Source organism: Bos indicus, chromosome 18 (genome assembly GCF_029378745.1).
Source record: "Bos indicus isolate NIAB-ARS_2022 breed Sahiwal x Tharparkar chromosome 18, NIAB-ARS_B.indTharparkar_mat_pri_1.0, whole genome shotgun sequence".
In the NCBI taxonomy this organism is placed as follows: Eukaryota; Metazoa; Chordata; class Mammalia; order Artiodactyla; family Bovidae; genus Bos; species Bos indicus.
This window is the reverse complement of record NC_091777.1, coordinates 15,272,912-15,299,983: the sequence shown is the minus strand read 5'-3', so window position 1 is coordinate 15,299,983 and position 27,072 is coordinate 15,272,912. Positions and strand designations below refer to the sequence as shown.

The 27,072-nt window shown below is 54.1% G+C and overlaps 1 protein-coding gene across 10 annotated transcripts; it reads right to left on the bottom strand.

The window, feature by feature from the left end:
* Window positions 1–23: 23 nt before the first annotated feature.
* Window positions 24–26,921, bottom strand: SPIRE2 (spire type actin nucleation factor 2). 10 transcript variants are annotated; one of them, XM_070770482.1, is made up of 17 exons: window positions 26,574–26,698; window positions 25,365–25,459; window positions 19,572–19,612; window positions 15,225–15,584; window positions 12,211–12,291; window positions 11,946–12,110; window positions 11,376–11,462; window positions 11,131–11,263; window positions 10,878–11,047; window positions 10,008–10,197; window positions 9,632–9,733; window positions 9,383–9,504; window positions 6,565–6,699; window positions 6,408–6,475; window positions 1,718–1,745; window positions 895–1,026; window positions 24–700 (listed from the first exon to the last, which is right to left on the bottom strand). In XM_070770482.1, exons 2-17 carry the CDS (start codon window positions 25,396–25,398, stop codon window positions 488–490), a joined length of 2,061 nt encoding a protein of 686 aa, XP_070626583.1. In that variant the 5' UTR covers window positions 25,399–25,459; window positions 26,574–26,698; the 3' UTR covers window positions 24–487. The 10 variants fall into 10 exon arrangements, 9 of the variants coding, with proteins under 9 accessions (XP_070626583.1, XP_070626580.1, XP_070626578.1 ...); XM_070770479.1 differs by lacking the exon at window positions 25,365–25,459 and having other exon boundaries at window positions 26,583–26,920; XM_070770477.1 differs by lacking the exon at window positions 25,365–25,459 and having other exon boundaries at window positions 26,574–26,919.
* Window positions 26,922–27,072: the final 151 nt, after the last annotated feature.

The window sequence follows — 27,072 nt, the reverse complement described above, 5'->3', positions numbered from 1 at the left end:
CTCAGTTTACACCCCACACCGGAGACTGTGAGACCACCTTTATTAGGCCAGGAGTAGCCATGGGTACAATCTACGGAGTGCCTTCCCATACCAGGGCCTCCAGCATCACCCGGGCCCCCGGACCAGCACCACCCCGGCACCTCTGAGTGTGCTCTGCTTACACCCACCTGCCCCTCCTTGTCTCAGTGAGAAGACCTGCTCCCACCCCACCCAAGGAATCCTGAGAGGAACAGTCTCCCCAGGGAGGGTCCTGGAGTGAGCTCTGGGGGCCAGGGGACATGAATATAAATATATAGGCTGTGTGTATATATTATATAAACGTATGTATATATGTACATGCACATCAGGAGGACAGGGGTTCTTGTCCCAGGATGGAGACTCATCCCGGTCCAGGCCTAACCCAGCTCCTCCCTGGAGGCATGGCCGTTGGGGGCACCTTGAGAAGCATCTGCCAGGCAGCCCAGGGGCTACAGGACATCACTTGAGGTCAAGTGTCCAGGTGTTCGGGACATACAGGGACTGGGTCTGGCGGGCACGACGTGGCGTGGTGTTGAGGGCCTCCACGCTCCTGCGGCTGGAGTGCACCACATCCGCCACGAACCCGGTGCAGTCGCTGCACACGTCCTTCATGACACAGCCGTGGGTGTACATGTGCGGGAACTCCTCCTCCACGTTCCGCCACTGCAGCCCTTGCAGGGATCTGGGGCAAGACAGGGCCGTCAGGGGTCTCTGCCCGAGCCTCTGCGTCCCCTACACCCACGCCAGGCAGAGCAAAGCCACCCCACAAAAGCCCTTCCTCTGGAAGAACTGGGACTCTGGGCTCTGAGCACTCTGCCCTCCTCCTTCCCCAGCAGAGAAACCCCCGCCCAGCTCCCGGCCCACCAGGAACATCACCAAGGGCAGCACGCACTGGAAGGCGTCTCTTCTCTGTGTTGGTGTGGTTTTGGCAGTTGACATCCTCTGAGGACTCTCAAAGCCCAGTGTGTAGACAGGGATGTGAGCAAACTTCTTAGAAGGCATCTTCATCTGCAATACAGAGAGACACTCCAGGCACCCCACTCCCCCGCAAAAAGGCCACCTGCCTGGCCAGCAGAGGACCCTGCCTGAGGTCACTTGTTCCCACATGCTCACTGGACGCCCCTTCACACCTGGTGTTTGAAGGCATGGTTCCCTTGCCTTGTAGAGCAAAGTGTGCCTTTTTAACATGCCAGGGGTAGCCCAGTGGCCTGTATGTAACCATCACTTAACATTGAGAGGGGTCATAAAAGGCAAGGGTTTGAAAATCGTGGTGGTAAAAACCCCTCAAACAGATGACTATCTCTGGGATAAAGGAGAGGTAAAGGCGTGACACCCGAGTTGCACCCCAGGTGTACACAGATGCCACAAGCTGCTGCATCTAAAACGAGCCCTTCCAGAAACACTCGAGGACTGTGGTGCTGGAAGGAGACTTTAGAGAAGAGTTTCTTGGCACTGGGATACTAAAACAATATTTGTTTAAAAAAAGAACCATCCACAGGGTCTTTACACTGCAGTCTTGGGCAGTGTAGGAGTGGGTTCTTCCTGGAAGGAGAAGATGAAAGAAGTGACTAGTGAGGGGGGTCATCAGACTCGAGATAGCAGAGCCTCTGTCAACCCCCGACCTCATTCCCGGACAACCCAGCCAGGCTGCAGGACGCTCAGGACACGGGGCCTCGCTCTGACCCCAGGTGGTCCTCACCTTTATGCTACAGGAGTTGCAGACGGCTCTGGAGAGGAAAGAAGAGGGTTAGTAGGGTCAGCTCAAGGGGTCTAGCACGCAGGCCAGGCCAGACTGTTGCCGCCTTCTGCTTGCTCCCTGGCTACATCAGTGTTTTACTCTCATTTTACTCCCAAATCTTGCTTTTCTTTTTACTTAGCTCCACACACAAAATACTCCTTCCTTCCAGGCTCTTTCTGGGGACCACGGATCTGCAGTGGAGGGTGCCTGACTTCCCCCACACATGAGCACTGCTGCAGCCAGAGGGCCGTCAGGTGACATGCCCAGCTTTAAGCAGTGAGTAACGTTTATTTCCCATCCACATGTGATTTCAAAAGTACATGCCTTTTTATTGTAAAAATTCAAACACTAGAGAGAATTTTAATTTAGTCATGAGTCCTCTCCTGTATAGCCCATTCTGGAGATGCTCCCTACTAGCACACTTTCCATGCTCCAGATCTAGGCATAGATGAATAAAAACATACATTTAAAATAAGAGTACAATAAATGGAATGGGGTATCCTGTGTACTATCCTATAAAGATACACCAGGGTTCTTCTCCACATCAGTGCAAACTGTCCAAATTCATTTTTTAAAACAAGGGACCATATACTCTTAGAGGGATGTCCCATACTTAATCTGCCATCAACAGACCTCTGTATTCATTTGATTTGATTTCACTGTGGTCAGGGAACATACTGTGTATGATATGAATCCTTCCACATTTCTGAGACCTATTTTATGACCCAGAATACAGTCATGTTGGTGAACATTCCATGTGTACTTGACAAGAATGTACATCCCATTGTACAGATTAGTTTCTGTAAACATCACATAGGTTCAGTTGGTGATGGTGTCATTCAAATCCCCTATACCCTTAGTTTTTCATTTCTATAATTATAACCATGGATTTAGCTATTTTCCCTTGCCGTTCTGTCAACGTTTTGTTCCATGTATCTTGAATCTCTTGATAGGTACAGAAAGTGTTCAGAATTATTTCCTCCCTCTATCACCATGAAATGAACTCCTTTAACTCTGGTAATATTCTTTGCTCCATATTCTACTTTGTATGGTATTAACATACCAACTCAGGCTTTCTTTAGACTACTATTGGAATGGGGTATCTTTCTCCATCCTTCTTCCAATCAATGTGTGTCTTTTATTTAAACTACAGGTCATAGGAATTCCCTGGTGGCCCAGAGGTTAAGACTCCACACTTCCAATGCAGAGGGTGTGCATTTGATCCCTGGCAAGGGAACTAAGATCCCACAAGCTGCATGGCACAGCCAAAAAAAAACAAACAAACCAAAATACACGACTTATAGACAGCAGATTGTCTTGCTTTCTTTAATCGATATGGGAAACTCTGTCTTTTAATTGGCTTGTTTAAGCCATTTATGTTTAATGTAATTGTTGAAACAGTTGGGTTTAAGTCTGTCATCTTGGGATTTGTTTTCTTTCTGTTGTGTTTGTTCTTTTTTCCTTTTTCTGCTTTCTGTATTGAGTATTTTTTTTTATGATTCCGTTTTATTGGGTTGGCCAAAAAGTTTGTTTGGAAAAACCCAAATGAACTTTTCAGCCAATCCAGTATATTCTTTTTGACTTAAAGGCTAATTCAGTGGTTGTGTTTGGGCTCACAGGATCATCTTTAACTTATCACAGTTTCCTTCAAGTCATATTTTACCATCTAATGTACAGTATAAAAAACTTATAACAGTGTATTTCTGATCCTCACCTTCAGTCTTAATGATATTGTTAGGCTGTTTTTACTTATACATCTGTTAGAAGCCCCAAAATACACTTTTTATTTCTTTTTTGCACTCCTAATAAACTTTGTTTGGATGGCAGACTGAATTTTACCTTGCTGGGTGCTAGATATTGGCTTACCGTTTGTTTTTTTCTCATTTATTTATTTTTGGCTGTGCTGGGTCCTCACTGCTGCATGGGCTTTTCTCTAGTGCAGAGAGTGGGGCTCACTCTAGCTTCGGTGCACAGGCTTTTCACTGCAGTGGCTCCTGTTCTTGCGGAGCCCAGGCCCCAGGGCACGTGGGCTTCAGTAGTTGCAGCTCCCAGGCTCTAGGGTGCAGGCTCAATAGGTGTGGCACATGGGCTTAGTCGTTGTGTGGCAAGTGGGATTCTCCCAGATCAGGGATCAAACCCATGTCTCCTGCCTTGGCAGGCAGACCCCTTACCAGTAAGTCATCAGGGAAGCACTGGTTTAGCTTTTAAGGAGGCATAAGAAGAGAATCTTTCACGTTGGAGAGTTGCATCTTAGCAGCTACTGCTCCTAGCGCTCTCATTCCTCTGTGTACATTCACATCTCCATCTGGCATCATTTTCATTTTGTGCAGCAGGCCTCGTTTACCGTTTGTTCCAGTATGGGTCTGCTGGGGGCTTTCGTATTTCTCGAAGTGTCTTTACTTTTGCCTTTGTTTTTGACACAAATATTCTTGTACAGAATTCTAGACTGACCACTTTTTTCTTCTTTCAGTACTTTAAAGACGTTGTTCCACTGACACCCTGCTTGTAGTGTTTCGATGAGAAATCTGCAGTCATCTTTATCTTTCTCTATACACAACATGTTTTTTATTTGCTGACTGAATTTAGGAATTTCTGTCCTTGTATTTTTCTTTATCATTGGTTTTATCATTGATCAATTTGATTGTGTGTTTTGGTGTGATTTTATTCATGTTTCTTGTGCTTGGGGTTCAGTGAGTTTCTTGTGGGTTTATAGTTTTCATCAAATTTGGAAAACCTTTTTAGCCATTATTTCTTCAAATACTTTTTCTGTCCCCACATCTTTAGGGACTTTCTTTACAGGTGTATTAGGCTTCTTAATGTTACCCCACAGCTTGCCAATGCCATTTTCAATTCTTTTTTTCTGTGTGTTTTATTTCAGATAGTTTCTACTGCTGTATCTTCAAGTTAACTAATCTTTTCTTCTGTACATTACTCTAAATGTCTAATCTGCTATATATCATCCAGTGTAATTTTTTTCATCTCATACATTTCATGTCTAGATGTTTGTTACTTCTTTATATCTTCCATGTCTTTAACTTTTTCAAGGTATAAAATGCAGTTCAAAATTTTTAATGTCCTTATCTGCTAATCCTATAATCTGGGTCAGTTCTCCATGATTTGATTGGTTTTTCTCACCATGGGTCATGTTTTCCTGCTTCTTGACATGCCTGATAATCTGCAATTAGATGACAGGTGTTTTATCTGGCTTGATGCTGGGTATTTTTTTACTCCTATTCTTGGGTTTTATGGGCTTCCCTGATAGCTCAGTTGGTAGAGAATCCACCTGCAATGCAGGAGACCCCAGTTCAATTCCTGGGTTGGGAAGATCTGCTGGAGAAGGGATAGGCTACCCACTCCAGTATTCTTAGGCATCCCTTGTGGCTCAGCTGGTAAAGAAGCCGCCTGCAATGCGGGGAGACCTGGGTTCGAACCCTGGATTGGGAAGATCCCCTGGAGAAGGGAAAGGCTACCCACTCCAGTATTATGGCCTAGAGAATTCCATGTATAGTCCACCGGGTCACAAAGAGTTGGACACAACTGAGCGAATATATGTAGACACATAGACTTGAGTTTTATTCTAGGAAGCAATTAAGATCCTTGGGAATAGTTTGGTCTTTTCTGGTCTGACTTTGATTTGTTAGTTCTGGAGCAGCACTCAGTCTGCTGCTGCTGCTGCTAAGTCACTTCAGTCGTGTCCGACTCTGTGCGACCCCATAGACGGCAGCCCACCAGGCTCCCCCGTCCCTTGGATTCTCCAGGCAAGAACACTGGAGTGACTTGCCATTTCCTTCTCCAATGCATGAAAAGTGAAAAGTGAAAAGTGAAAGTGAAGTTGCTCAGTTGTGGGGGCGCTTATTCCTGGTAGTGAGGCAAGACCTTTTTGTGATTCACTCAGCAGCCCGTTGAGTCACAACTTGCCACCTTGGTTGGTGGGAACAGACACTATTCCTGGTATTGCTCCTTTAAATCTGTAGGACAGGGTCAGTAGACTTTTCCTCTAAAAGCTCAGATAGTCAACATTTTAGGTGTGACTAAATGAATAATAAACAAGTGGGTGTGACTGTGTTGTAATAAACTGTATTTCTAAAATAGGCAGTGGGCCAGGTTTCCACAGCCTCAGTCATTTCCTTCATGTTTGTGCTGATCAGAACTCTGAATATCCAAGGAGGACCTTGTGAAGGTCTCTGAGACCTGCTTCCTGGAGAACCCTCTCCCCTCTGGAGATCTGTGCTGTGAACTCTAGCTGCCCGGGTACCCCTGTTCTCAGCTGTACCTCCTCCACCGCAGGAGCTGAACAGGCCTGAGTCCAGAGCTGAGGCAGTCGTAGGACAGAGCTTACCCTGTCTGCTTTCTGGTACTTGCTTCAAACCTGATTGGTTCTTGAGAACCAATGTTTTATGTCTTTGCATCTTTTTTTTTTTTTTGGCCGTTTCCTGTGGAAAATGCCTGTTCTGCTTCCTATTACCCAATCTTGGATGAAAGTGGGGGCCCCTCAGTTGTTAAATTAAAAATTTTGTTCCTTGGTTGCACTGGTCACCGTGCCTGATGGAACATGCCCCAAACCACAGGAAGCCCTACTGGACAGAAAGCAAGAGGCTTCCTACCTCCTTCCCCTGTGAATTCACAGCCAAGGTGCGTACAGAAGGCTCACCTCTTGCAAAAGAGACAGGAGGGTGGCCATGACAACAGCGGGAACTTGGCTCGGCAGCAGCAGCAAATCTGTGAGGAGAGCCTAGTTGGAGCCCAGTGTTGTCCCAAACTTGCCAGGCCCAGCCCTGCCCACACCTACCCCCCACCCAGCTCCTCACCTTCCCCTTCTTCAGACTGCTGAAGAGCTCCTTGTTCTGCAGGAACTTCTCCATCTCTGCCTTCACCAGCACACGGCGCACGTCCATCACCTCCTCTACCGTCAGAGCCAGGCTTTCCACGGGGTGGCTGAACTCCTGGGACAGGAGGCCTGTGGCATTGGTCTCAGGCTCTCAGGACATCTCCACAAGTTCCCCACTTCCCTGAGGACTTGGCACTTTCCTGGCCTCAGTCCAGGCAAGCTCCCCAGAACGCCCATGCCTGAGACTGTACTGCTCCTGGGATACTCCTATAGGCAGCTCTCTGACCTGGGCCCAACAACTCAACTGGCAGCCAGCCCCTCGATGACCTCATTGCTCACATAACCCTTCAGCACATCCCACCTATGTTCATGATGCTACCCAGACCTGAACCATCTGCCTCCAACCTTGTTGCTCACCTGAAAACACCCCAGGACAATCAAAGTCACCCAGAGTCCCCAGGCCCACTGCCTCCCTCCTGGAACCCCCACCAGAGTGCCCTCCTGCCCCCCACCTCACTCCTCCTAGAACCCCAACACCACTGCACCCCCTCCTGCCCCCAGCCTCCTGGAACCCCCAACCACCGCACCCCCTCCTCTTTCCCAGTGCTATCCATCCACTGCCACTCTGGGTCTGTTGGTCCGTTGGATGCTCCTGTCCACCTCGTCATAACCGCCTGGCCCTTTGGGCTGTCGTGGTGAGTATACCCTGTTCTGCCCCAGGAGAACAGTCCTGTGTTCTTAGCATAGAATTTGACTTCTCAAAGGGTCACTTCCTCTTCTATGAAGTAGGGTATTTCAGCTCCACTAAGAAGATGCAGTGTCTGGCACCAGAATCAAAATGTTAGCTACGAAGACCAGGTGGCATGGGAGGCACCAGAGGATGTGGAAGTGGATGGTGTTTGTGGTCAGATTTTCTCCTGTTTACACTTGTTGGTCAGCTGCTACTGTCTGGCATGGGGTGAATCTGGGACCTTGTGTTCTCTCCTCTCACCTGAAGCATCCAGGTCTCTTGGCTTCTGATTAGTGTTTCCTGTAGCCTGGTGGTGCTGTTTATATGTGAACAATTTCGCTCTAACCTTACAGATGTTACACTCACTGTACACATTGCCAAGAGATCTCAAGTTGGGTGCTCAACAGATTGGGTTGAGGCAAGGTCATCGCAGTTCAGGGGTTTGATAGCCAAGCCTCTTGGAAAGCTCTCGAGTCCTGAGCTGGAAAAAGACTCATGAGACTTGCTATTCAACACATGCCCCCTGATTGCTTGACATCCCTCCCTTCAAGAGGTGGTCCTGGGACTTCCCTGGTGGCCTAGAGGTTAAGAATCCACCTGCCAATGCAGGGAACAAGGCTTTGATCCCGAGTCCAGGAAGATCCCACATGCCACAGAGCCACTAGGCCCATGTGCTGCAACTGATGGGCCTGCACTCTGCGACTGCTGAAGCCCATGCACCTGGAGCCTGTGCTCTACAGCACGAGACGCCGCTGCAGTGAGAAGCCCTCACCCCACAGCCAGGGAGCAGCCTCTGCTCGCTGCAACTAGAAAAAGCTGGCATGCAGCAACAAAGACCCGGTACAGCCAAAAATAAATAAAATAATAAAAAATAATAACATCTTTAATAAAGAATCCATCTTTAAAAAAGGGGGACAAGCCACAGGGCAACTAAGCCCTCACATCACGACTACTGGGCCCACTACTGTGCTCTGGAGCCTGCCCCACGACTAGAAAAGCCACGTGCCGCAAGGAAAGACTCCGCATGATGTAAGGAGGATCCCGAGGGCAAGGAGGATCCCGAGGGCAGCAACCAAGACCCCACACAGCCAAATAAATAAACAAGACATAGTTCCCTAAGTAGGACTTAGTGACTGACTTGTATGGAATGGATAAGGTGGAATTGACAGTGTCAGTCCCAAGAATGCGTCATAAAGACACGGGCTTCCCTCTGCTTCTCAGATGGCTCACTCAGGGGAGCCACCTCATGAGGGTGCTTCACCTGGGACAAGCTGGGGCCCCGCCCACAGCCAGGGGAGGAGTTTCGTAGGAAGGGTCTTCCAGCCCAGGTCAAGCCTCCAGGTGAGACGCAGCCCTGCCACTGCAGCCCTATGGAGGCCAGTTCCGGGCTCTGGACCCAGAAAGATGATGAGATGGTAACTGTGCTGTTGCAGCTGCTAAGTGAGGGGTGATTTTATATGTGGCCAGATTCCTAATACAGGACTCAAAGGGTAAAGCATGCCCTTCAGTTGGGGAGTATTACAGTAATATGACCTTGACTTTCCAAAGCCTTTGAACATCCGTTCTCACTTGAGCCTCTCGGTAAAACCTCAATGAATCAATAATGACAGCCACCCTCTGGACCCCCCTCCACATGCCAGCAAGGTGCCCTGTGGCCCTGCAGGCACTCCGTTCGGCTCAGGTCCAAGTGGGAGCCTCAAGATGTCAGCAATTGTTAGTTCTTCATGATTACAGGTCAGACAAAATTCACAGGTGAGGGAACTGCAGCACAGAGAGGGAAGGGCCCGGAGCCAGAGTTGAGACCTGAGAAAGTGCTGTCCAGTGTCACCATGCTGCCTTCTCATGTGCCCTGACCCTGAGAGTTGGGACTAGGCTGTGCCCTTAGCAAGGTCCTTCTCTGGCCTGGGCTGCAGTGCCCAGAAGGCCCAGGAGGTGGCAGCAAAGACCAACCTTCCCAGGCATCCACTGAGAGGGCCCCACCACTCCTGAGCCCACAAGGGGCACTCCCAGTCCCCTCTCGCTGTCCCCCACCCTGGCCACCCTACACCACAGTGCTTCTGTCACTCACCAGCCACAGGTGACTGGCGTCCGGGGCCGCGGAAGCCCCCTGCCTATCCTCGACTGAGCTCATGTCACTGCGTGGTAGGGAGCTGGGGTCAGGCTGGGACTGGACACTGACGGGGAGGGAACCTGGAGGAAGAGACAGGGGCTGTCAGGACAACCCGCAGCAGCCCTGGTGTCGCAGGGCTGTGCTAGGCACGAAGAAGCAGCAGGTGGGATGGCAACCCCAGGCCTCAGCACTGTGGGACCAGCTAACCTAGAGTGGCCGGCTGACCGACGGGAAGGGACGGGGCTGTGACAAACCGCAGGGGACTAGTCCAGTCCAGAGTGGTGTGCATGCTCTCTGGGCCCCTTTCCACTGACAGGAAAGAAAAAGATGAGAACGGTCTGTCAATCCATCCATTGGTCCAGCTGTCTTTCTACAGACCAATATGGCAAAGTTAATATCTCTAGGTAAAAGAATTGTGAGGACTTTTCTGAAGTTTTACACTGGATATGGATTACTACTTTAGCAGAGTTTTAAAAGGTGGGGCGTGGCTGCCTGAAGTGATAAATGTCCCTCTGGCAGTGCAAGCTCCCTCTGGAGCAGCAGGACCTGCAGGAAGGCATCCAGGGAGGGAGAGGCCACGTACCTGGCTCCAGGGGGCTCGGCCTCCAGGACTGCATGCTGCCTGCTCGCGGCCGGGACAACTCCAGGCCTCCGGGGGGCTGAGGGGCCGGCTGCAGACCAGAGGTGACCTCACTCCGGAGCTGCACCAGGTCATGCTCAGAGAAAGAACGATCTCGCTTCAGCGTCCCCTCTCCGCACGGTGACTCTTCCTCCTGTGGACACATCAGCCCAGCAACACACTGTCCACCCTCCTGTGGACAGTCCAGTCTAGCATCACCATGACCGCTCTGCCCCAGTGCCTCCTGCCTGTCCCTGGACCAAGGCGTGGGGTGCACAAACTGACAGCTATGCACTACCCTGGCCAGGGGAGACATGCTTCAGAAGCCAGCCCCTGGCCTGAGGTCCCTGGAAAGTCCTGGAGATGACAGGCCTGGGGTCACGTGGAGACAGCCCTCAGCCTGGTCTCCAGGGTCAGAGGGCAATGCAGCCAGGGTGGGGAGTCACGCTGGGACCTGTAAGCTTTGCACCTCCAAGTGTGGCTGCCCAGCCCAGGAGGACATGGCTCTCCATTTCATCCTTTTATGTGCTGAGGCAACAGTGGCTCAAGGCCACTGTCTCAGTCACCCTTGTGAGTGACCAAGATGGGAGAGGGTGCCTGAGCCCCGCCACGCTTGTCCCCAGTGCAGACGCAGCCCCACAGCAGGACACAGCTTCACAGCAGGGTGCAGACAGGACCCCGAGCAGAGGGCCCACAGCTGGATGCTGCACCCTGGCTGTGTTCAGTTCCCCAGAACCTCCTTCTCTTTCCTCCTTCTCCTCCCCTCCCACCCCCCCTCCCCTCCCCCACCTCCTCCTCATGTCAGTCTCTCTTCAGGAACCTGTGGGCTCTGACCTCAGAAGTATTCATCTCTTCCATCTCAGCCAATGTAGGTGCCTTGAGCAGGACCCGGGGCCTCGGGCGCTGGGCGCTGCTCCCAACATCCGTGATGGACAGGTTGATGCAGGAAGTGGATTTGACGTCCCCAGAGCAGGCGTTGAGGATGCAGGGCAGAGAGCCGAACCCTGGGGGAGGCAGGAGGTGAGGCAGGAGGGACAGGACAGTGTGGGGGGAGATGAGGCGCAGGGGAGGGGTGTCCCGTGCTCACCCCGCTCGCCCCGGCCGTCCCAGCGCCTGCTCTCCACGGGGCGTAGCCTGCGTTCCTGCTTGATCTCCTCCAGGATCTTCTCGTGCAGAGTTCTCTGCTTCTGGGGTAAGGGGCGAAGCCTTCTCTCTGAGACCTGCAGGGGGTGTGGCAGCACCACATTGGGGGCCAGTTCCCTGGAGGCCCTGCGTGCTCTGGCAGGCAGTGTCCCCAGAACCAACCTTCCAGACGCCCCGAAGGGCTGGTACCTGCTTCAGTGGAGGCCGGGAGCGGATGAAGTCCAGGATGAGTTCATGGGCATCTTTCTTCACTCTGGGAGGGATGTCCCCGTCAACCTGTGGGAGAGAAGGAGGGCAGCAAGGCTGAGGGACCGTCTGCTTGGGCTGCAGCCAAGAGAGGGGTTCCCCCAGCCTCCCCTCAGTAGCTGTGGCCTTCAAGACCTGACCTCCAGCTTTCCCTGCATCTCAGATTCTTTATGTTGAAATGCAGGTCGGTAGCTTTACCTCACAGGGTCTTCATAACAGTGAGATTAACTCACACGTTTAGATTCTCAGAGCGATGCTGGCACACCACGAGGCCCTGTGAGAGTTAAGTGGGACAATCCCACAGCCTCAGCTCCCACCCCTGGGCCCTTTCTCCCTGCCAGTGTCACAGTGGGCCCCTGAAAGGACCATGAGGTGTATGACTCGAGGCCACACTGACCGTTCCCACTGGACTCCTGGTTTAGTCACCAGCGCACCAAGCAGGGGCTCCGGCAGGCAGAGGGGCCTGAACATGTGACCTCTTTAACCCAGCCCGCCATGACCTTGGCGGCTCACCATGACCTTGCGCAGTTTGTAGTTCCTGGCACGGATGTCCTGCATGAGCATCTCGAAGGGGGTGAGCTGGAACTCTGTGGGCAGGGGGTTGAACTCCTGCTCCTGCACCTTCTTCAGCTTCACCCCATGGCGGAGCTCCCGCATGAGCTGGACCCAGAGGCGGGCCTAGGCCCACAAGAAGAGGGAAATGGCTCTTAGCCCTGGGTGGGGCTCCGGGCCTGTGCCCCGTCTGTGCCCTGGTGGGGGTGGGGGGCGCGTGTCTTACCCAGTCTGTGCGCCTCAGGCTATCCAGCTCCACAAGGGGCTTCTCTGCCTGCGGTTCATCCTCCCGGAACCTCTGCAACATCTGTTAAGTCCGGGAGAAACGAGAGAACAGGAGTGGTGGTGCTGGTTGGCCCCCTGGGGATGCTTCTGCACCACGTGGGCATTTTGGACAAGGCTTTGGGGCACAGAAAGGTATCTGAGGGAACCAAGCCATCAGTCTTAGAACCACATGGAAACACTCGTGTCCTGCTGGCTATCAGAGGCCACTCCTCCAGTGCAAGGGCGGGGGGAAGCATGACCCTTGCAGCAACCCCTGGCTGCAGCAGAACCCACAGCCTCCTCACACTGACCCACACTCCTCCACGGGGCCCCCATCCTCCACAATGCAGGCATGAGGCCCTCCCACATCTGGGAAGGGCTCCAGACTGCCGCTTACAGGGCACATCCACCCTCGTGGAACACCACGGCCACTTCTGTGCATGTCATCCCATCTGGAGTCTACAGTCATCTGCTTCTTTGTTTTCTGAATGGTTGGCTCCATGAGGTCAGAACCATGTTTTCAGCTTTGGGGTTGTTTTAAATCTGGCTCCCAGCACTGTGTGACACATGCTAGGTCTTAAGCATTGGTTGAGTGAATAAATGAATCAGTAAGTGGATAGTTGGATGGGTGGATGGATGGGCAAGAGGGCGAGTCACTTAGCAGGCCCCAAAGTCATACAGATGTATTTCACGAACTGGGAAAAACGCCACCAGCAAGGTGAGGGCCCAGGAAGGATGTTGGGAATGCTCAGGGAGCTGTTTTCTGCTGAGAATTTGTGAAGAGGCTGCTAGGTTCATTGCCCTGGATCTTAGCAGCAGCGGGAGCTCTGCTCTCACTGGCTCTCCACGCTGGAGGAGCATCTGCCTTTAGCACACAGCCTCTGCCACCCCATCCCCTAGGTCGAACAGAACCAGTCACCCCGGCTTCCCTCCCAAGCCACTTGCCAAACTGCCCTGGGATGCTCTAGAAAACTCAGCCAAGTTTCTGGAAGCACAAGGTGTGTGGTTCTAAAAATAGAGCTGGGTGTGACCTGCGTCTCTGTGGATAAAGGGCAGGAAGGTGGGTCTCCTGTCCTTTCTGGAGCAGCTCTACTGCCTCTGAGCAGGCTGTTTCTGCTCCCAATGCCAGCCCAGCCACACACTGCCAGTAGCCCACTTCTCACTGCCTCCCCAGTCCCCTGACTTCTCCTGGGTCAACTGCTTGAAGTCTAGAGCTGTTTACACCTAAAGAAAGAGCTTTTACTGCCTGGGCAAGGAACTGACCTTAGCAACAGCCAGGCAACTGAAAGTCATTAGGATCCTTAGTGCCACACAGGAGCACGAGGAGACAAGTAAAAGACCCCAAAGAAGGAAAAACAGAAGCCCAAAAGGCTCCTCAGGAGAATGGAATGGAAAACCCATCTGTCTCCTTCTCAAACTCAAGGAAAAGAAATGCTTTCCAAGGAGGAGCCGGTTAGTGGTGACCTTGAAGAGACAGCTGGCTGTGGAGTTCCTCCCAAGAGGAAGAAATCTTTCCCCAAAAAGGAACCACACAGTGACCCTGTAGAGTCAGGAAACAGGAGGGTCCTCGAGAAAAAGAGGAACTTGTCTTCCAGGGAGGATTCACTCAGCAGTGGACCTGAAGAGGCTGCTACAGCAAGAGCAGCGGCTCCAAGAAGACAATGCTCTGAAGGCCATCTCGGGAAAACCAGAATGGACATCTCCCTAGTGGGGCGTAAGTTTCAGACACAACCCCCACCCATCCTCTAGAGTCCAGTCAAAACAAAAGGAAAAGCAGACAAGAATTAGAGGCAGCTACAATTAAAGCACTGGCAGGATATCTCTGAGATGCTGAGCAGGGGTGGGAGGGAAGACAAAGGACCGGGCTAGGGGGCAGCGGGTGGGCAGAGGGACCACACACTTTGGGCTACAAGTGGGCTGCAGACGAGGCCAAGTGACCCAAGCAGCATCTGACCTGTCCTGCACTAGATCCCAGGCCCCTGGTCAGAAAAACCCTGAGAGTCTGCTCAGGCCCAGGCCTAGGGAAGCTGGGCAGGAAGGAGACACACACCAACAAAGGGTCAGGGTAAAATCAGGGACCAGCATCGGTTAATTCCAAAAGTACCTCCTGACCTCTCCAAAGTCTCCATTTTTCTCCTCATCTGTGAAATGCTGGTGGAAGGCAGGGGTCCCTGTGGGCTGTGACCCCCATTTCAAAGAAACACCTCAGTTCTCTCCAAGGGAGAGGCTGTGAGAGTTGAGCAAAGACTGTCACCTCCTGACTTTGAGACCATGAAGCGGCAGAACAGCTGTGGGGAGAATGGCAGCCGGGAGCCAGTCAAGCCCTTCTGCTCCGTACTAGCTGTGACCTGGGGTGAGAACACGACCTCTTAGCGCCTCCAGCTGCTCAACTGGGAAATGGGTAAAAACCACCATGGGGGTGGGGGTGGTGGCGGTTTGGGGGTGGAGAGGAATGTGGGACTGTCATCCAGGGACAAACACCTGGACGAGTGACCCCTCACTGAACTGCCCACCTCCCCAAAGCTCCAACATGCTGGCACCTCTGCTCCCTGTTTTCAGAAGGAACCAGCTCTGGGGCAGGAGACCTGGAGACACAGTCCCTTTTGCAGATGTAAACACGAGGACCAGTGAAGCTAAGGACTGACTTGGAGACGACACGAGTGAGGTCATGGGGAAAAACACCAGTTTGTGAATTTCTGGTCCCTCCTGTGCAAAGCCAGGTAAGCAGGACACTGAGGATTAAGCTAAAACCTACAAAGTGTTCAGGACCGTCTGGCACAGAGTAGACACCCACTGTGGACAGACGGAGGAACAGAAGAAACTAGGCAGGGAGAGGGCCGGGCCCTGCCGACCTGCCCCACCTCTGCGTGTGGAGGCGCCTCCGGGACCCCACCCCTCGCTCGCCCGGCCCCACCTACCACCCTCCACTCCGGGCAAATCCTTGGCCCTGCAGCCTGGGCCGCTCCCTCAGCTCACCTCCTTGGCTTCCCGGACCCTGGCGAGGAAGGCGCGCAGTTCCAGCGTCTCCACGAAGAGCGCGCGGCACACGGCCTGGTAGTGGGTCTGGGCGCCCCGGGGCTCGGTCAGGCGCGCGGCACACAGGCGCATAGCCTGCGCGAAGGTGCGCACCGTGCGGGGGCCGCCCTCTGCCTCCTCTTCCTCCTCGGGACCCCCGTATCCTTCGTCGGCCGTCCCGCCACCGCCGTCGTCATCGCAGTCGCTGTTGGCCATGAGGTCGATGAGCCGCTCCAGCTGCGGGCTGAGCTCGCGCTCCTCGTGCTCGGCCAGCCCCCAGTCCAGCGCGCGGTAGATGGCGAAGCCCAGCGACTGCACCACCTGCGGGACAGGGCCCTGCTGTTAGGCCAGGGCAGGGCGGGCACACAAGGCAGAGGTGGGGGTGGGATGGGGGTGGGCTGCGTTCTAGCCGCCGCAGGAGGTCACCATCGCGTGGGTTCTACTGGTGAAATGGGATAGCAGCTGTCCTCTGAGGGGTGCACCACCGCCCCCACCCGGGAAATACGGTGCTCCCCAGCAGCACAGCCACCGTGGAAAACTGCGTGGCAGGTTCTTATAATCAAGACACGCTTTACCGCTGGACTGCAGCTCCTCTGGGGGCGAGGTGGGGGCGGTGTTCACCAAGAGAGGAAAACCGGAAATCCCTGTAGGGGAATCCACAAAGGTCGGGTCCCAAGTAGGGTGGTGATCCGAGGGATACTAGTCAGCCGTGCACAGCCCTGAACCCCCAGCACCGCCCAGAGCCAGGACTCTAGAGCTCTAAACAAGCCAGAAGCAGTCCACAGCCACAGAGGGCAGGCCCCTGGCTCCCGGGGTAGGGGGGGGGTGCGGGGCCGGGGAAGCATGTTGGGAAAGGTGTGTGTGGTGGTCTCACACCAGTCAGAGCTTACTAGATGTAGTTTACCCCCAATAAAAGTGTTTAGAGAAAGACAGAGAGGCAACCTAAGGAAGCATTAGCTTTTCATGTGCAATGACAGTATGTTTTAAATCAGAGGAGAAAGGCTAGCTTATTCAATAAATGCTGCTGCAGTAATTGCTTAGTGACACATATAAAGCTTGACACTGGAACTCACAAACAATGAGACCCCTCAAGTATTTTCAGCTGCATGTAAATTTCAATGTATGTGAATTTAACCTGAAAGAGAAAAACCTAAAAAATAATTGTACCTGTTTTGGGAGAGGGGGTGGGGTCACCAGCAGGCAGGTAGTGGGGGGGCGCTGCAGGGAATAGGTGAGTCCTTTGCTGTTGGAGCCTTGTGTGGGGCCACTATGCTATTCTGCTGGCTTTGCATAAGCTCAAAATTCTTTCTCCACAACAAGGTTTTAAAAAGCGGATTAGCACATTAGAGATGAGTCCTGCACACCTCTTAACTCTGCTTTTGGTGTTACTTAGCCCCTAGGTAATTGAGCTTTTAGGGACCACCATTAGCATTTCGGATCCGGGTTCTGTACCGTGTGCCCCACAGCCTTGGGTCTGCTCGAGGGAGGCACCGGGGAAGCACTTCAACGCCAGCCCGTGGCACACAGCAAGAAGAATGAGGAAGCTGCTTCCAGCGCTCACAGCACTGCGTGTTTGTGTTTGAAAGGGTGTTAATGGTTTCCTGTCACGACTCAGTACAAGAGATACACACACCCCAAAATGACAACAGCTCTTTGCCACTAGTCTCAAGACTCTCACAGGTGGGGCAAACATTGGTCACCTGCCTGCCACAGGCAGGGGGACCGTGCTGGCCTGGGGGTGGGGTCAGCCTGCAGCCTGTGCCCTGACCTCGTGCCCCTGGACGGAGCCACACCCTTGCCAGGCATGTGCAGGCCACCCGGCCTCTGGGCCTCTCTGGTCTCTCCTCTGTTTCCCATGATGTCACCCCCAGACCCCAAGGGAAGGGGTCAGAGCAGAGCTGAAGGGAAGTGTGACAGTCAGTGCTGGGCAGATGGCGGGGCACAAGAACAGGCCTTCTCTGTCCACAGAAGCACCTCCCAAGATGCCCTGAGTCTGGAGGGGCTTAGGGGGGGTCTGCCTGGCTCGAGGATGCCTGGGGAAGGTGAGGCCCTGTGGGAGCGAAGTTCCAGTGAAAGTCAATAACGATCCCAGCCTGGAGGCACCTTATCTCTGCCTCAGGAGGTGAGGACCAGTTGGGCTACAAGTCACACCCCAGAATCAGGAGTCAAAGGGCCTGCTCTGGCCAGTGGAGTCCCTGGGGCAGCCCCTTGGGACTGCTGGGTGGGCAAGGACCTCATTTCACACAAGTTCCCATTGGTCCTTTCTTAGCCCAGAGGGAGGTGCAGGAAGAAGACAGAGATGAGCTTCCCTAGTGGCTCAGGGGTGAAGACTCTGCCTGCCAATGCAGGAGACGTGGCAGGTTCGATCCCTGGTCTGGGCAGATCCCATGTGCTGCAGAGCAGCTAAGCCCAAGTGGCACAGCTATTGAGCCTGTGCTTTCGAGCCCAGGCTCCACAACAAAAGAAGTCACCGCAATGAGAAGCCCATGAAGCACAACAAAGAGTAGCTCCCATTCTCCACAACCAGAGAAAAGCCCACGCATCAATAAAGACCCAGCGCAGCCAAAAATAAACGAATAAAATCACTTTTACAAAAAAGCAGAGTGAACTCCACCTCACCCCAGCTTTGTCCCATAGCCCCCACTGACCCCAGGGTGACCCTCTCTCTCCGAAGGACTGCTCTACCCCTCGGGCCGGGCAGGCAGGAGGCCTAGCACCAAAGCTTCCTGGCTCCAGTGCGGCACACAGCGCCCCTGTTGGGCCTGCCTCCCCTGGTTCTGGTCTCTGGCCTGTGCTGGCTTCACATCAGTGAAAGGGTTAACTCCACTGCAAGCCTCTAGAGAGCCGCCCCAGACCCAGACACTGGAGAGACCACTGGCTTCCCCACAGGGAAAAGTCTAGGCAGAACCCCGAGCCCCCCTGCCTCTGGCAGTGTGGGCACCAAGCAGCTGAGGCCCCGGGACCACCGTGAGGCACTGAAGGGCGGGAATGAGAATCTCCGCAACCAGGCCAGGAGGCTGCCCTGACCGACTTCCTGGGGCCCCCACGTTGATTCCTGAGCCTATATACAAAGTTCTTTGTAAGTGTTTTCAAGACTGATGACAGTAGGGAACACAAGTGGAACAGGGTGGGGAACACAAATTCACTTGGGGCGGTGGGGCAGGGCAGCCTGGCAGCAGGAGCCGCACACAGCAGTGAGATGGACGCGTCCTGAAACAGGGCTAGGCTTTTCTTACTCAGGTTCCAGGACGCTGGGTAGCACGAGCTCACAACCCCTGGGAACTCGTGTTGTATAAACAGCAGGGCATCTGCCCGGCCAGAGGATGTACTTTATCACTGACACAATTAAGAGTTGCCAGCATGCGGTGACTAGAAAAAGTCAGAAAACTTTGGGATGGTTTTATCATTGTTGGTAAAAATCCTCCGTGACAGACCAATGGGTTTCTCTTGTGGCTGAGACAGTAAAGAATTTGCCTGCAATGCAGGAGACCGGTTTCGATCCCTGGGTCAGGAAGATCACCTGGAGGGGGGCACGGCAACCGACTCCAGTATTTTTGCCTGGGAAATCCCACGGACAGAGGACCCTGGTGGGCTACAGTCCATGGGGTCGCAAAGGACTGGCCATGACTGAGTGACTTTCACTTTCACAGCAGACCAATCCCCTTTCTATAACACTGTGTTTAACATATAAATACATATTTACACAAAACCACTTTTTATAAAGCAGTGGAATAAATATCAAATTCAGGACAAAGCACCTGGGGGCAGGCAGATGGGACAGGAGACACAGATAAAGGTCCCAGGGATGAGGTACTGGGGGGAGCTCAGGGACACAGGGGATGGGCTGCTTTTCCTGTTTGTCCCCCAGCCCCACACCTCTCCAACGCTCTGACCAGGGAGACCACATCACCTTTGCCCCCTCTTCCCTCTGGTCAGCGGGAGGCACCTCCAGGAGCCAGGGGGTCACCAGGGAGACCCCACGTTTCAGACCCTCGAGTCTACCCCCCCCACTGTGTGTACGGGCTTCCCCACCCTGCCTGTTTTCAGGCATCGTCTCCCCACAAGCCCTTCCACTAAGCCACTGAGCACTTATCCACATCCTGCCTCAGAGGAACAACTGTACAACTGTTGTTGTTCAGTCGCTCAGTCATGTCCAGCTCTTTGTGACCCCATGGACTACAGCATGCCAGGATTCACTATCTCCCGGTCCTTCTAGAAGCACAACTGTATGTGCTTCTAATTTACAGCATACAACACACCTAACTGTTACTTCGGATCAAGTACATTTAAATTTTGTTTTTAAAGTACCTGGGCTTCCGAGCTGGCCGGTGACACCATTGTTGTGGGCTCTGCAAGAGAAGAGAAGCAGCAGTCAAGACAAGCTTAAGCATCCCCTAGGCCAGCCCCCCACCTACCCCCCAGGAACACACAGCGCATCTCCCAAGATCTCCACCAGAAACCAGGGCACCGAGCTATCAGTCACTAGATGGACACTGATAAGACCCAGCTCTGCACCAGATGCCAGGAGAGCCATGTGGTCCTGCCCTGGGGCAGATGGTCCCGCCCTGCACAGCGGTCACACCCCAAAGTGACCACTCAGACAGGAGCAGCCTACAGGGCCTCGAAGCCCATCCCGCCCCCTGGGGAAGCAGGCATGGGGCAAGAGTGGAAGGGGAGAGGAAGGGTCAAGGGGGCAGCTCAGGTCAGCCAGGCCTGAGGAAAGGCCTCACAGTAGGAAGCGGCATACCCCCAACTCAGAGTCAGATGAGAAAACTGGGTGCCGTGGGGAGCCATGCAACCCCAAATCAGGGTCAGAAGAGAAACCCGGGTGCAGTGGGGAGCCATGCATTCCCAAACCAGTTGGATGAGAAAGTCGGGTGCAGTGGGGAGGGCAGGCTCTGCTCCAGGGTTCCCAGCAGCCATACGGGTGAGTTGCCATCTGGCTGCACCTCTGGCACTGGGGATTTCTCCCCAGACTGTCAGCACCTCAGCCAGACACACAGGGTGCCCAGGTGCTGAATTTGGCTGTGGGTATTTTATTATTAAACATAGCACTGAGCTGGCATGTTTACAAGCACTTGCACAGCCAGTGTACAGCCTGGGAGATCAATGGTCCTGGTACCCATTTCACAGATAAGGAAACAAAGGCTCTAGGGGATGAGCTTATGTGCCCCGAGGTATCACAGCTAGTAAGTGGTGGTGCTGGCTGCGGCCAGGCTGGGGGACCCCAGAATCTGTGCTCCAGTCACTACCTGAGCCACCCTCCAGCCTTCTAAGAGACCAGGCTGGAAAGACAGGAAACCCACCTCCTTCCACAGCCTTGCTTGAATAAAGCACACAGAGCTGTGGGAGGGTATGAATTTCAGCTGCCTTAATTGAGGTGGATAAAAACACAAACCATGACATTCTCCGCTGAGTGAACCTGCTAACTCTGCAAATATTTTCCAAATGCCATCAAGAGACAGGAAGATTGCCAGGGATAAAGGGAGTTTGCATAGGGCTGAGCCATGAAAACACTTTCCCATTAAAACACTGCACTCCCAACATTAGTGGCATTGATGGAATAGTGAGCACCTGGGCACATATCTTGGCCTTATTGAGGGTTCAGTAAAAAGTCTGTAGTTGTGAAGGACAGGGACCATGGAAAGTGGGAGAAATGGAGGGGCCGGGGCCCCGAGTTACCTTGCTATAAAGGGGGAGGGGGCAGCCAACCCTTCAAACTCTTTATAAACCCAGTATGGTGTGGAGGTTGAGTTTGCACCAACCCAACTGTATTTAAAGTCACACAGGCTTGGGGAACCTTTGGGCTGTGCAGAGCAAGGAGCCCTGCAGTGGTCCCTTGCCCAGTGCTTTGCTGCAAAGTTTAGGGCCACGGCTCCCTCTGCACAGATAAGGAAGCTGGAGCTTAGAGACAGAGAGGGTTTACCAAGATCACACAGCTAAGGAATGGTGGTGCTGGGAGCCCCACCAGGCACAGTAAGACTCTGGGTGCACCCTCCAGAGCCCCCGGAACACCTGGAGTCGACATAACTTTGACAGAAGCTTGACATAACAAGCTGCTCACCTGGCATCCTGCACACTAGCTCATACTTATTTACAAACCAACTGCTCCCTGGGGAAAAGCAGAGAGACGGAGATAAACGCAAGCCTCTACTGATGCACGGTGAGGTGGGAGCTAGACGCAGCCACCTGGTTTCCCTGGCATCCTCACCACCCATACCCCAAAGGACACCCTCCCCGATATGTGCTGGGGTGGAAAATTGTTTTGGTTTCTTCTGGGAAACAACAAAAGACAAGAATTCAAGAAGTGAGGGCGTTTTCTTTGAGATGACCCTGTTATAGTACAGGAAACAGGTTTCGTTTGTGGGAGAGAACTCTGTGAGGACTCTGCAGTCTGGAATCCCGGGGGCGGTGCCTCCCTGTGCCCAGTGGGGGGTGGTGGGATGGGGTGCCTGCCGGGCAGCCTCTCCCCCTTCTGCAGGGCTGGGGCTGAGGAGCACTGTGGTGAGTAAGGACCCTGGTGTCCTGCCTCCCTGACCGCGGGGAACAGGGGGACGTGGACGCAGTGCCCTGCAAGGATGCTGGGGAAGGGGGGTGGTGATCGTCCGCTGATGACGTCCTCTGGGCTTGGGGTCAGCACAGGAAGGAGCCTTGGACTCCGCTCTCCACTCCTCACTTCTTCACTCGAGAGAGGAGCTGGTGAAAGCAAGATGCCACCTGAAGCCAAGAGGAGACATGTGCTCCAAACCCGGAAGCTGTCTGTTCAGCGCCGGGGTCAAAGGCGCCTTGTGTTTGCGGTGTGTCCTTCCTCCTCCAGTTCATTTCTGCCATAAACTCACACATCACCATGGGTGTGGCTTCCTACCCAGCAGCAAGGCCCAGGAAGTGAGTCAAGCCCCAGGGAGACCCAAGACAGAAACCTGTCTCAGGTTCCAGACGGAGGTTCAGTTGTTACTCAGGTGACCTTAAGGCAAAGGGATTATCATGGCTTTACAAGGGTAAATTTGTAGTAAGCAGTAAGTTTGTGTAACTTGCTCCCTTGGTAGCTCTGATTTTTTAAACCACTTCACTTGGTTGCATTCTCCAATCCCTGGGGAAAATACTCGAGTGGACACCCACGAACTTGGCACTCACTGAACAGGGGGATTCCTGGTGGAGTTGAGGCAGTGATGTGCACAGGTGCCCTGGGCTCAGCACAGCCTCCTCGATGCCTGGGTGAGGTGCACACGGGGCATGTGAGCAGCACACGGGGCATGTGAGCAGCACCTCCCCAGGGCCAGCATGTCCCAAGTCTCCACAGACACCCACATGACCTCTGGGGAAGCTGCTAGCAAAGCCCCATTCCACAGAGACTGAAACTGAAGCACCGAGAGGCCTAAGTAACTTCCCAAGGTCAGGCAAGGGGTGGGCGCAAGCCAGCCAAGCCCACTCCCAAGCCCTGCCCCCACGTCTCCCTGCGGGTGACTGCATGGCTGCTCTGCCTTCCTGAACCTCAGTTTCCTTGTCTGTATGATGGGCGCATAGCCCTGCCTTCCTGTCAGAGGCGTGAATGAGACAGTGGGCTGCGGGCTGCAGAGCAAGCCCCCATCTCCCTCGATGATGAGGTGGAGCTGCTGCAGCCCCACACCATGTCTTCCTGGGTGACCCTCAGAGGAGAAAAGGGCCTGGGTGGGGGGAGCTGGGGGACCGCCAGGATGGGTGGCACCAGCAGCTTCGGAGAGGACCAAGAAGTAGGAGACAAGAGCCACATGGGAAAGCCCTGGCTGCTCTGTTCAGGATGTGTGCTGTCTTCCAGGGGGAGCATCCCAGCTCTGCAGCCATCCCAAGTTCTCCCCACATCACTGCACAACCCCCTGTGAGGAAGGCCATTTAAAAGATACAGGCAACCCTGGTCACTTAGGAGGCCACCTGCCAGAGGCCCATCAAGTCACATGAGGGCCCAGAGCCCACAGGACACACAGGGCTGCCCTGAACACTGGGGGTCCCACTTCAGCTTCCGGGAGCGGACACCCTGGGCCAGGAGAAACGTGAAAAGGTGCCTCTCATGGGAAGGGGCAGCCCCACTTACACACACAGTGCCAGCAGCACAGAAACGCAGCAGCGGTGGCGGTGACAGCACCGCGTGTCCACGTGCCCATGTGTCTGTGTGCCCGTGTGTGTGTCCATGTGTCTGCTGTGTGCACAGGTCTTTGGGCCCAGGGTGGACACAGGCTTCACACTAACATTCCCTCATTAGTCCCCCTCTGTCCCTGGGCACGTGCCACTCTCACCCCAGTTTATGTGGGAGGAAAGGGGGCCCCTAAACTTCAGCTAACCCTAACTCCAGCTGCTGGGCTGGAGATAAAGAGGTGAAGCACGGAGGTCATGACACAGGGCCGCCAAGGAGGTAAACTGGAAAGGTCTTGCCTCCAGGTAGCGGTGGGTGGCAAGGGGACAGGTGCCGGTGTCTGGGGGGTGGCAGAGGGGCTGCAGAACTACAGGCAGAAAAGGAGGGAGGGCTGCAGATGCAGGTGTGACCTGGTGGACGGGCCACGTGAGGCACCCGGGGGTGCAGAATGGGTCCTGTGAAAAATTTTAGCATCAAAACTGACAAAAAAAAACACCAAACATGGAAAAGTAGGGCAGTGTGTGGATTCATATAAGAACAGAGAAGGTGGTGAAAGGAGGCACAGCCCTGTGACAGCCCCGCATCCACCCTCCGCCTGCCCGGGGATTTCAGGGTGGAGAGCCTGTGTGAAGAGAAGGTATGTCTGTTTCCCCTGCAGATGGTGGCTGGGCAGGCAGGTCTCAGGCAGCCAAGTGTCACTTTGAGAGCAGCCAGTGTCCTGCAGGATCTGTCCTGGAGGCATCAGGTGGACAAATGCCACTTAAACTGTCCCAGGGTCACTGACCACGACCACGCTGCATGGAAAGAGTGAGCTTTCTCAGGGAATGGTCAGCACATATGCTGCCTGATAGAGTTTCTTGCCTTAATTTAAAAAAACCCAAAACCTTTGCCTATCAGGAAGTTTTAATAATAGCTTCCTAAAAATAACTTCACTTAACATAGTTTTTCATTTTCCCCACTTGAAGAAGGGGGGCTTCCAAGCAGTTATGAAGAAGTTGAGATTAAGAAGTTTACTCAAGTCAGCTTTTCCCAAGTAGCAGAAAGTGGGAAGTATTCCTGCTCATGTCCTAAGATAATACTGTTCATCCTCCCCAGGTAAAGTTGTTTGGTTGTTGAATTTTTTCTTTTTTTTTTTTCTTTTGGATCAAACCTGTGCCCCCTGCAATGAAATCCTGGAGTCTCAACCACTGGACCACTGGGGAAGTACCTGGTTGTTGCTTTCTTTACCATTACCTTAAACACTGACTTAATGCCTAGCTTTACCAGAACTTCATGAGGGGGGCTGGGAACTGAGGGCCCATGTGACCTTTTTCCTGATGGCTATTACAGCACACTTCTTGCAGTGAATCCACTGAAAGAAACACCCAAGTCCCAGAGAAATGCTGGGTTAGCTACCTACAGGAGACAGTCGGCCTAAAGTTTCAGCTGATTGACGAAAGCTCGACAAGGACAGAAAAGAAACTTCAGGGTAGTCTATTTCTCATGCTTATGGACAGAAACCAAAGATCATATTTAATGGAAAATGAAATTGGGCTCCTGTGTCACAGGCTAGTACAGGTCAGTGCTTCTGGGTCTGCAGGGACCAGGAAGAAGGGGCTGAAGAGGGGGTGGGCAGGAGAGGTGGACAGGTCCAGAAGACCACCACCCCAGAGGATGGCCATCGTGGTCCATGTGGACAATACTGACTCCTCTACAAAGAGAAGCCCTCAGTTCTAGCCACCTGCCAGGACTGGCAGCAGACCACTTACTACTCTCCCCCTCAGTTCCCCACCTTTTAAATCAGAGGGTCAGACCAGGCAGGCCCTTACAGTCCTGTTCTGCGGTGGCAGAAGCCAGTCCCTGGGTTATGTTGTTTGTCCCCAGGGATGAGCAGGGGCACAGGGAAGGTCTTTCAAGGAGGAAATACAGTTGTGAGAGAAAAGCTCTTTGTGAACATACAGACTCCAGGGCCCACAGGTGAGACGAGGCCACCCTGTCCCATGTTCTGAGCCCACCTGTGAGGACGGTGTACACAGGCACTGAGAGCATCTGTGCTGAATCCAGATCCTAACCCTTCCTGTGTGACAGGTAAGCCTGAGCCTCAGATTACCTGCGTGCAGAATGGAAACAGTACCATTTGAGTCCAGTTCTTATTATTTTCTCTTGTCAAATATATTAGAGCTTTTTGTGCAAATAGAGCAACTCTCAAATATCACCCAGCTGCGGTGTTAGGGAGGTGGGAACAGGGCACACAGATGAGATGGGAGCTTGTGGAAGAATATTGAGGGTCGAGGAGTGGCAAGCATTCAGAAGACTGCCTGGTTAGCAAAGGAACTGTCCTATTGGCTAGCTTTGGCCTGGCCCATCGCATGGATTTCTGCAAACCCACCTCTCCAGCACACACAGCCGGTCGGTGTACTTCCCCAGGTATATCCCTTTTAGGGGTAGTGTGCTCGGCACCAGCACCCTGGTTCTCCAGGGAAGAAAACTTTTTTCTTAAAGAGGCTAAAAATCACTTAAACTCACCATTCTCCAAGGATTTCAAATATCTTTCAAGGGCTTCATTGTTGAATATTGCTCATGGTTAAGAGCCGAACACTAAGCAAGCTGTTCCTCAAATCTTACATTTTCCTTCCTCTATTAAATCGGCAGACCCACAAAAAACAGCCCAAGCAAAACACGTTTCCTTTCTTGCCTAAATACCAGTCCAACAACGATCCACACCATCAGTCACTGGGTGGGACCGACTCCCAGAGCAGAAGGAAGCAGACCGGGTGGGGAGAGCGGGCAGGAGAGGCAGAGTCCGGTCTCCCTGCGGAACGTCCTCAGCCAAGGAGCCAAAGCTCCTCTCCTCTCCAGCCAGCACTGGCCATGATGGTAAGATGGGTTCCAGGTGTGTGTGTGCGTGTTGGCGGAGGTGGGGCGGGGGGCGGCCCGAGGGGCAGAGGTCCGAGCTCCAGCGGAGAGTTGCGGGGCTCCCAACCCAGAAAAGGGAGAGGGGGAGGAGGGCCTTCCACCCCGGTAGAGAAGCCGGAGGAGGGCCCTCAGTGCGGCAGAGGGGGCGCGGAAGTGGGAGAGGTCAGCGGGTCTCGCAGAGAGAAGGCGCGGCAAAGGGGGCGCCGGGTCCGAGGCCAGGTCCGGCAGAGGGAGGGACGGAGGGTCGCAGCCCCTCCCCGCCGCGGGCACCGCCCCCCGCCCCGTCGCGCCCCCGTCCCCGTCCTCACCCGCCGCACCGGACTCCCGCCGCGCGCTGACCGAGCCGTCTCTGCGCAGGAGGATGTCCGCGGTGTCCCGGATGCGCCGCCGGCCGCCCGGCGCGCCCCGCAGCCCGCGGCAGCACTGGAAGCACACGGCCCACGCCTGCTCCTCGTTGATGGGCTGCTCGTACGCCTTCAGCACCTCCTCCAGGGACAGCTCCCACGGCTCGGAGCGCCCCGCGCCCCCGGCCCGCTCGCCCGCGGCCGCGTCGCCGCTGGAGCTGCCGGCCCGGGCCATGGCCGCCCCATCATCGCCGCCTGCGCGCCCGGCCGGTTTCCATAACAGCCGCGCCGGGGCCGGCGCGCCCGCGAAGCGCTGGGGGCGGATCCCGCGCAGCCGGCCGCTGCTTTGTCATCGCCCGGCCCCGCCCAGCGCGAGCGGCCGCAGGTGAAGCCGCGGAGGGGAGGAGGGCAGGAGAGGGGGAGGGAGGGGCGTCCCGCGGAGGGGGTTGGCAGGCGGGAGAGG

What these genes read in the sequence shown, in the direction of transcription:
- SPIRE2 (XM_070770477.1), bottom strand. Translation starts at nt 26,844, where the DNA reads ATGGCCCGGGCCGGCAGCTCCAGCGGCGACGCGGCCGCGGGCGAGCGG. An exon ending in CCCGGCCTCCACTGAAGCAG is followed by an intron (nt 11,264 to 11,375) that starts GTACCAGCCCTT and finishes CACCCCCTGCAG; the next exon opens with GTCTCAGAGAGAAGGCTTCG. An exon ending in ACGCCAGTCACCTGTGGCTG is followed by an intron (nt 6,700 to 9,382) that starts GTGAGTGACAGA and finishes CTCCTGTCCCAG; the next exon opens with GAGTTCAGCCACCCCGTGGA.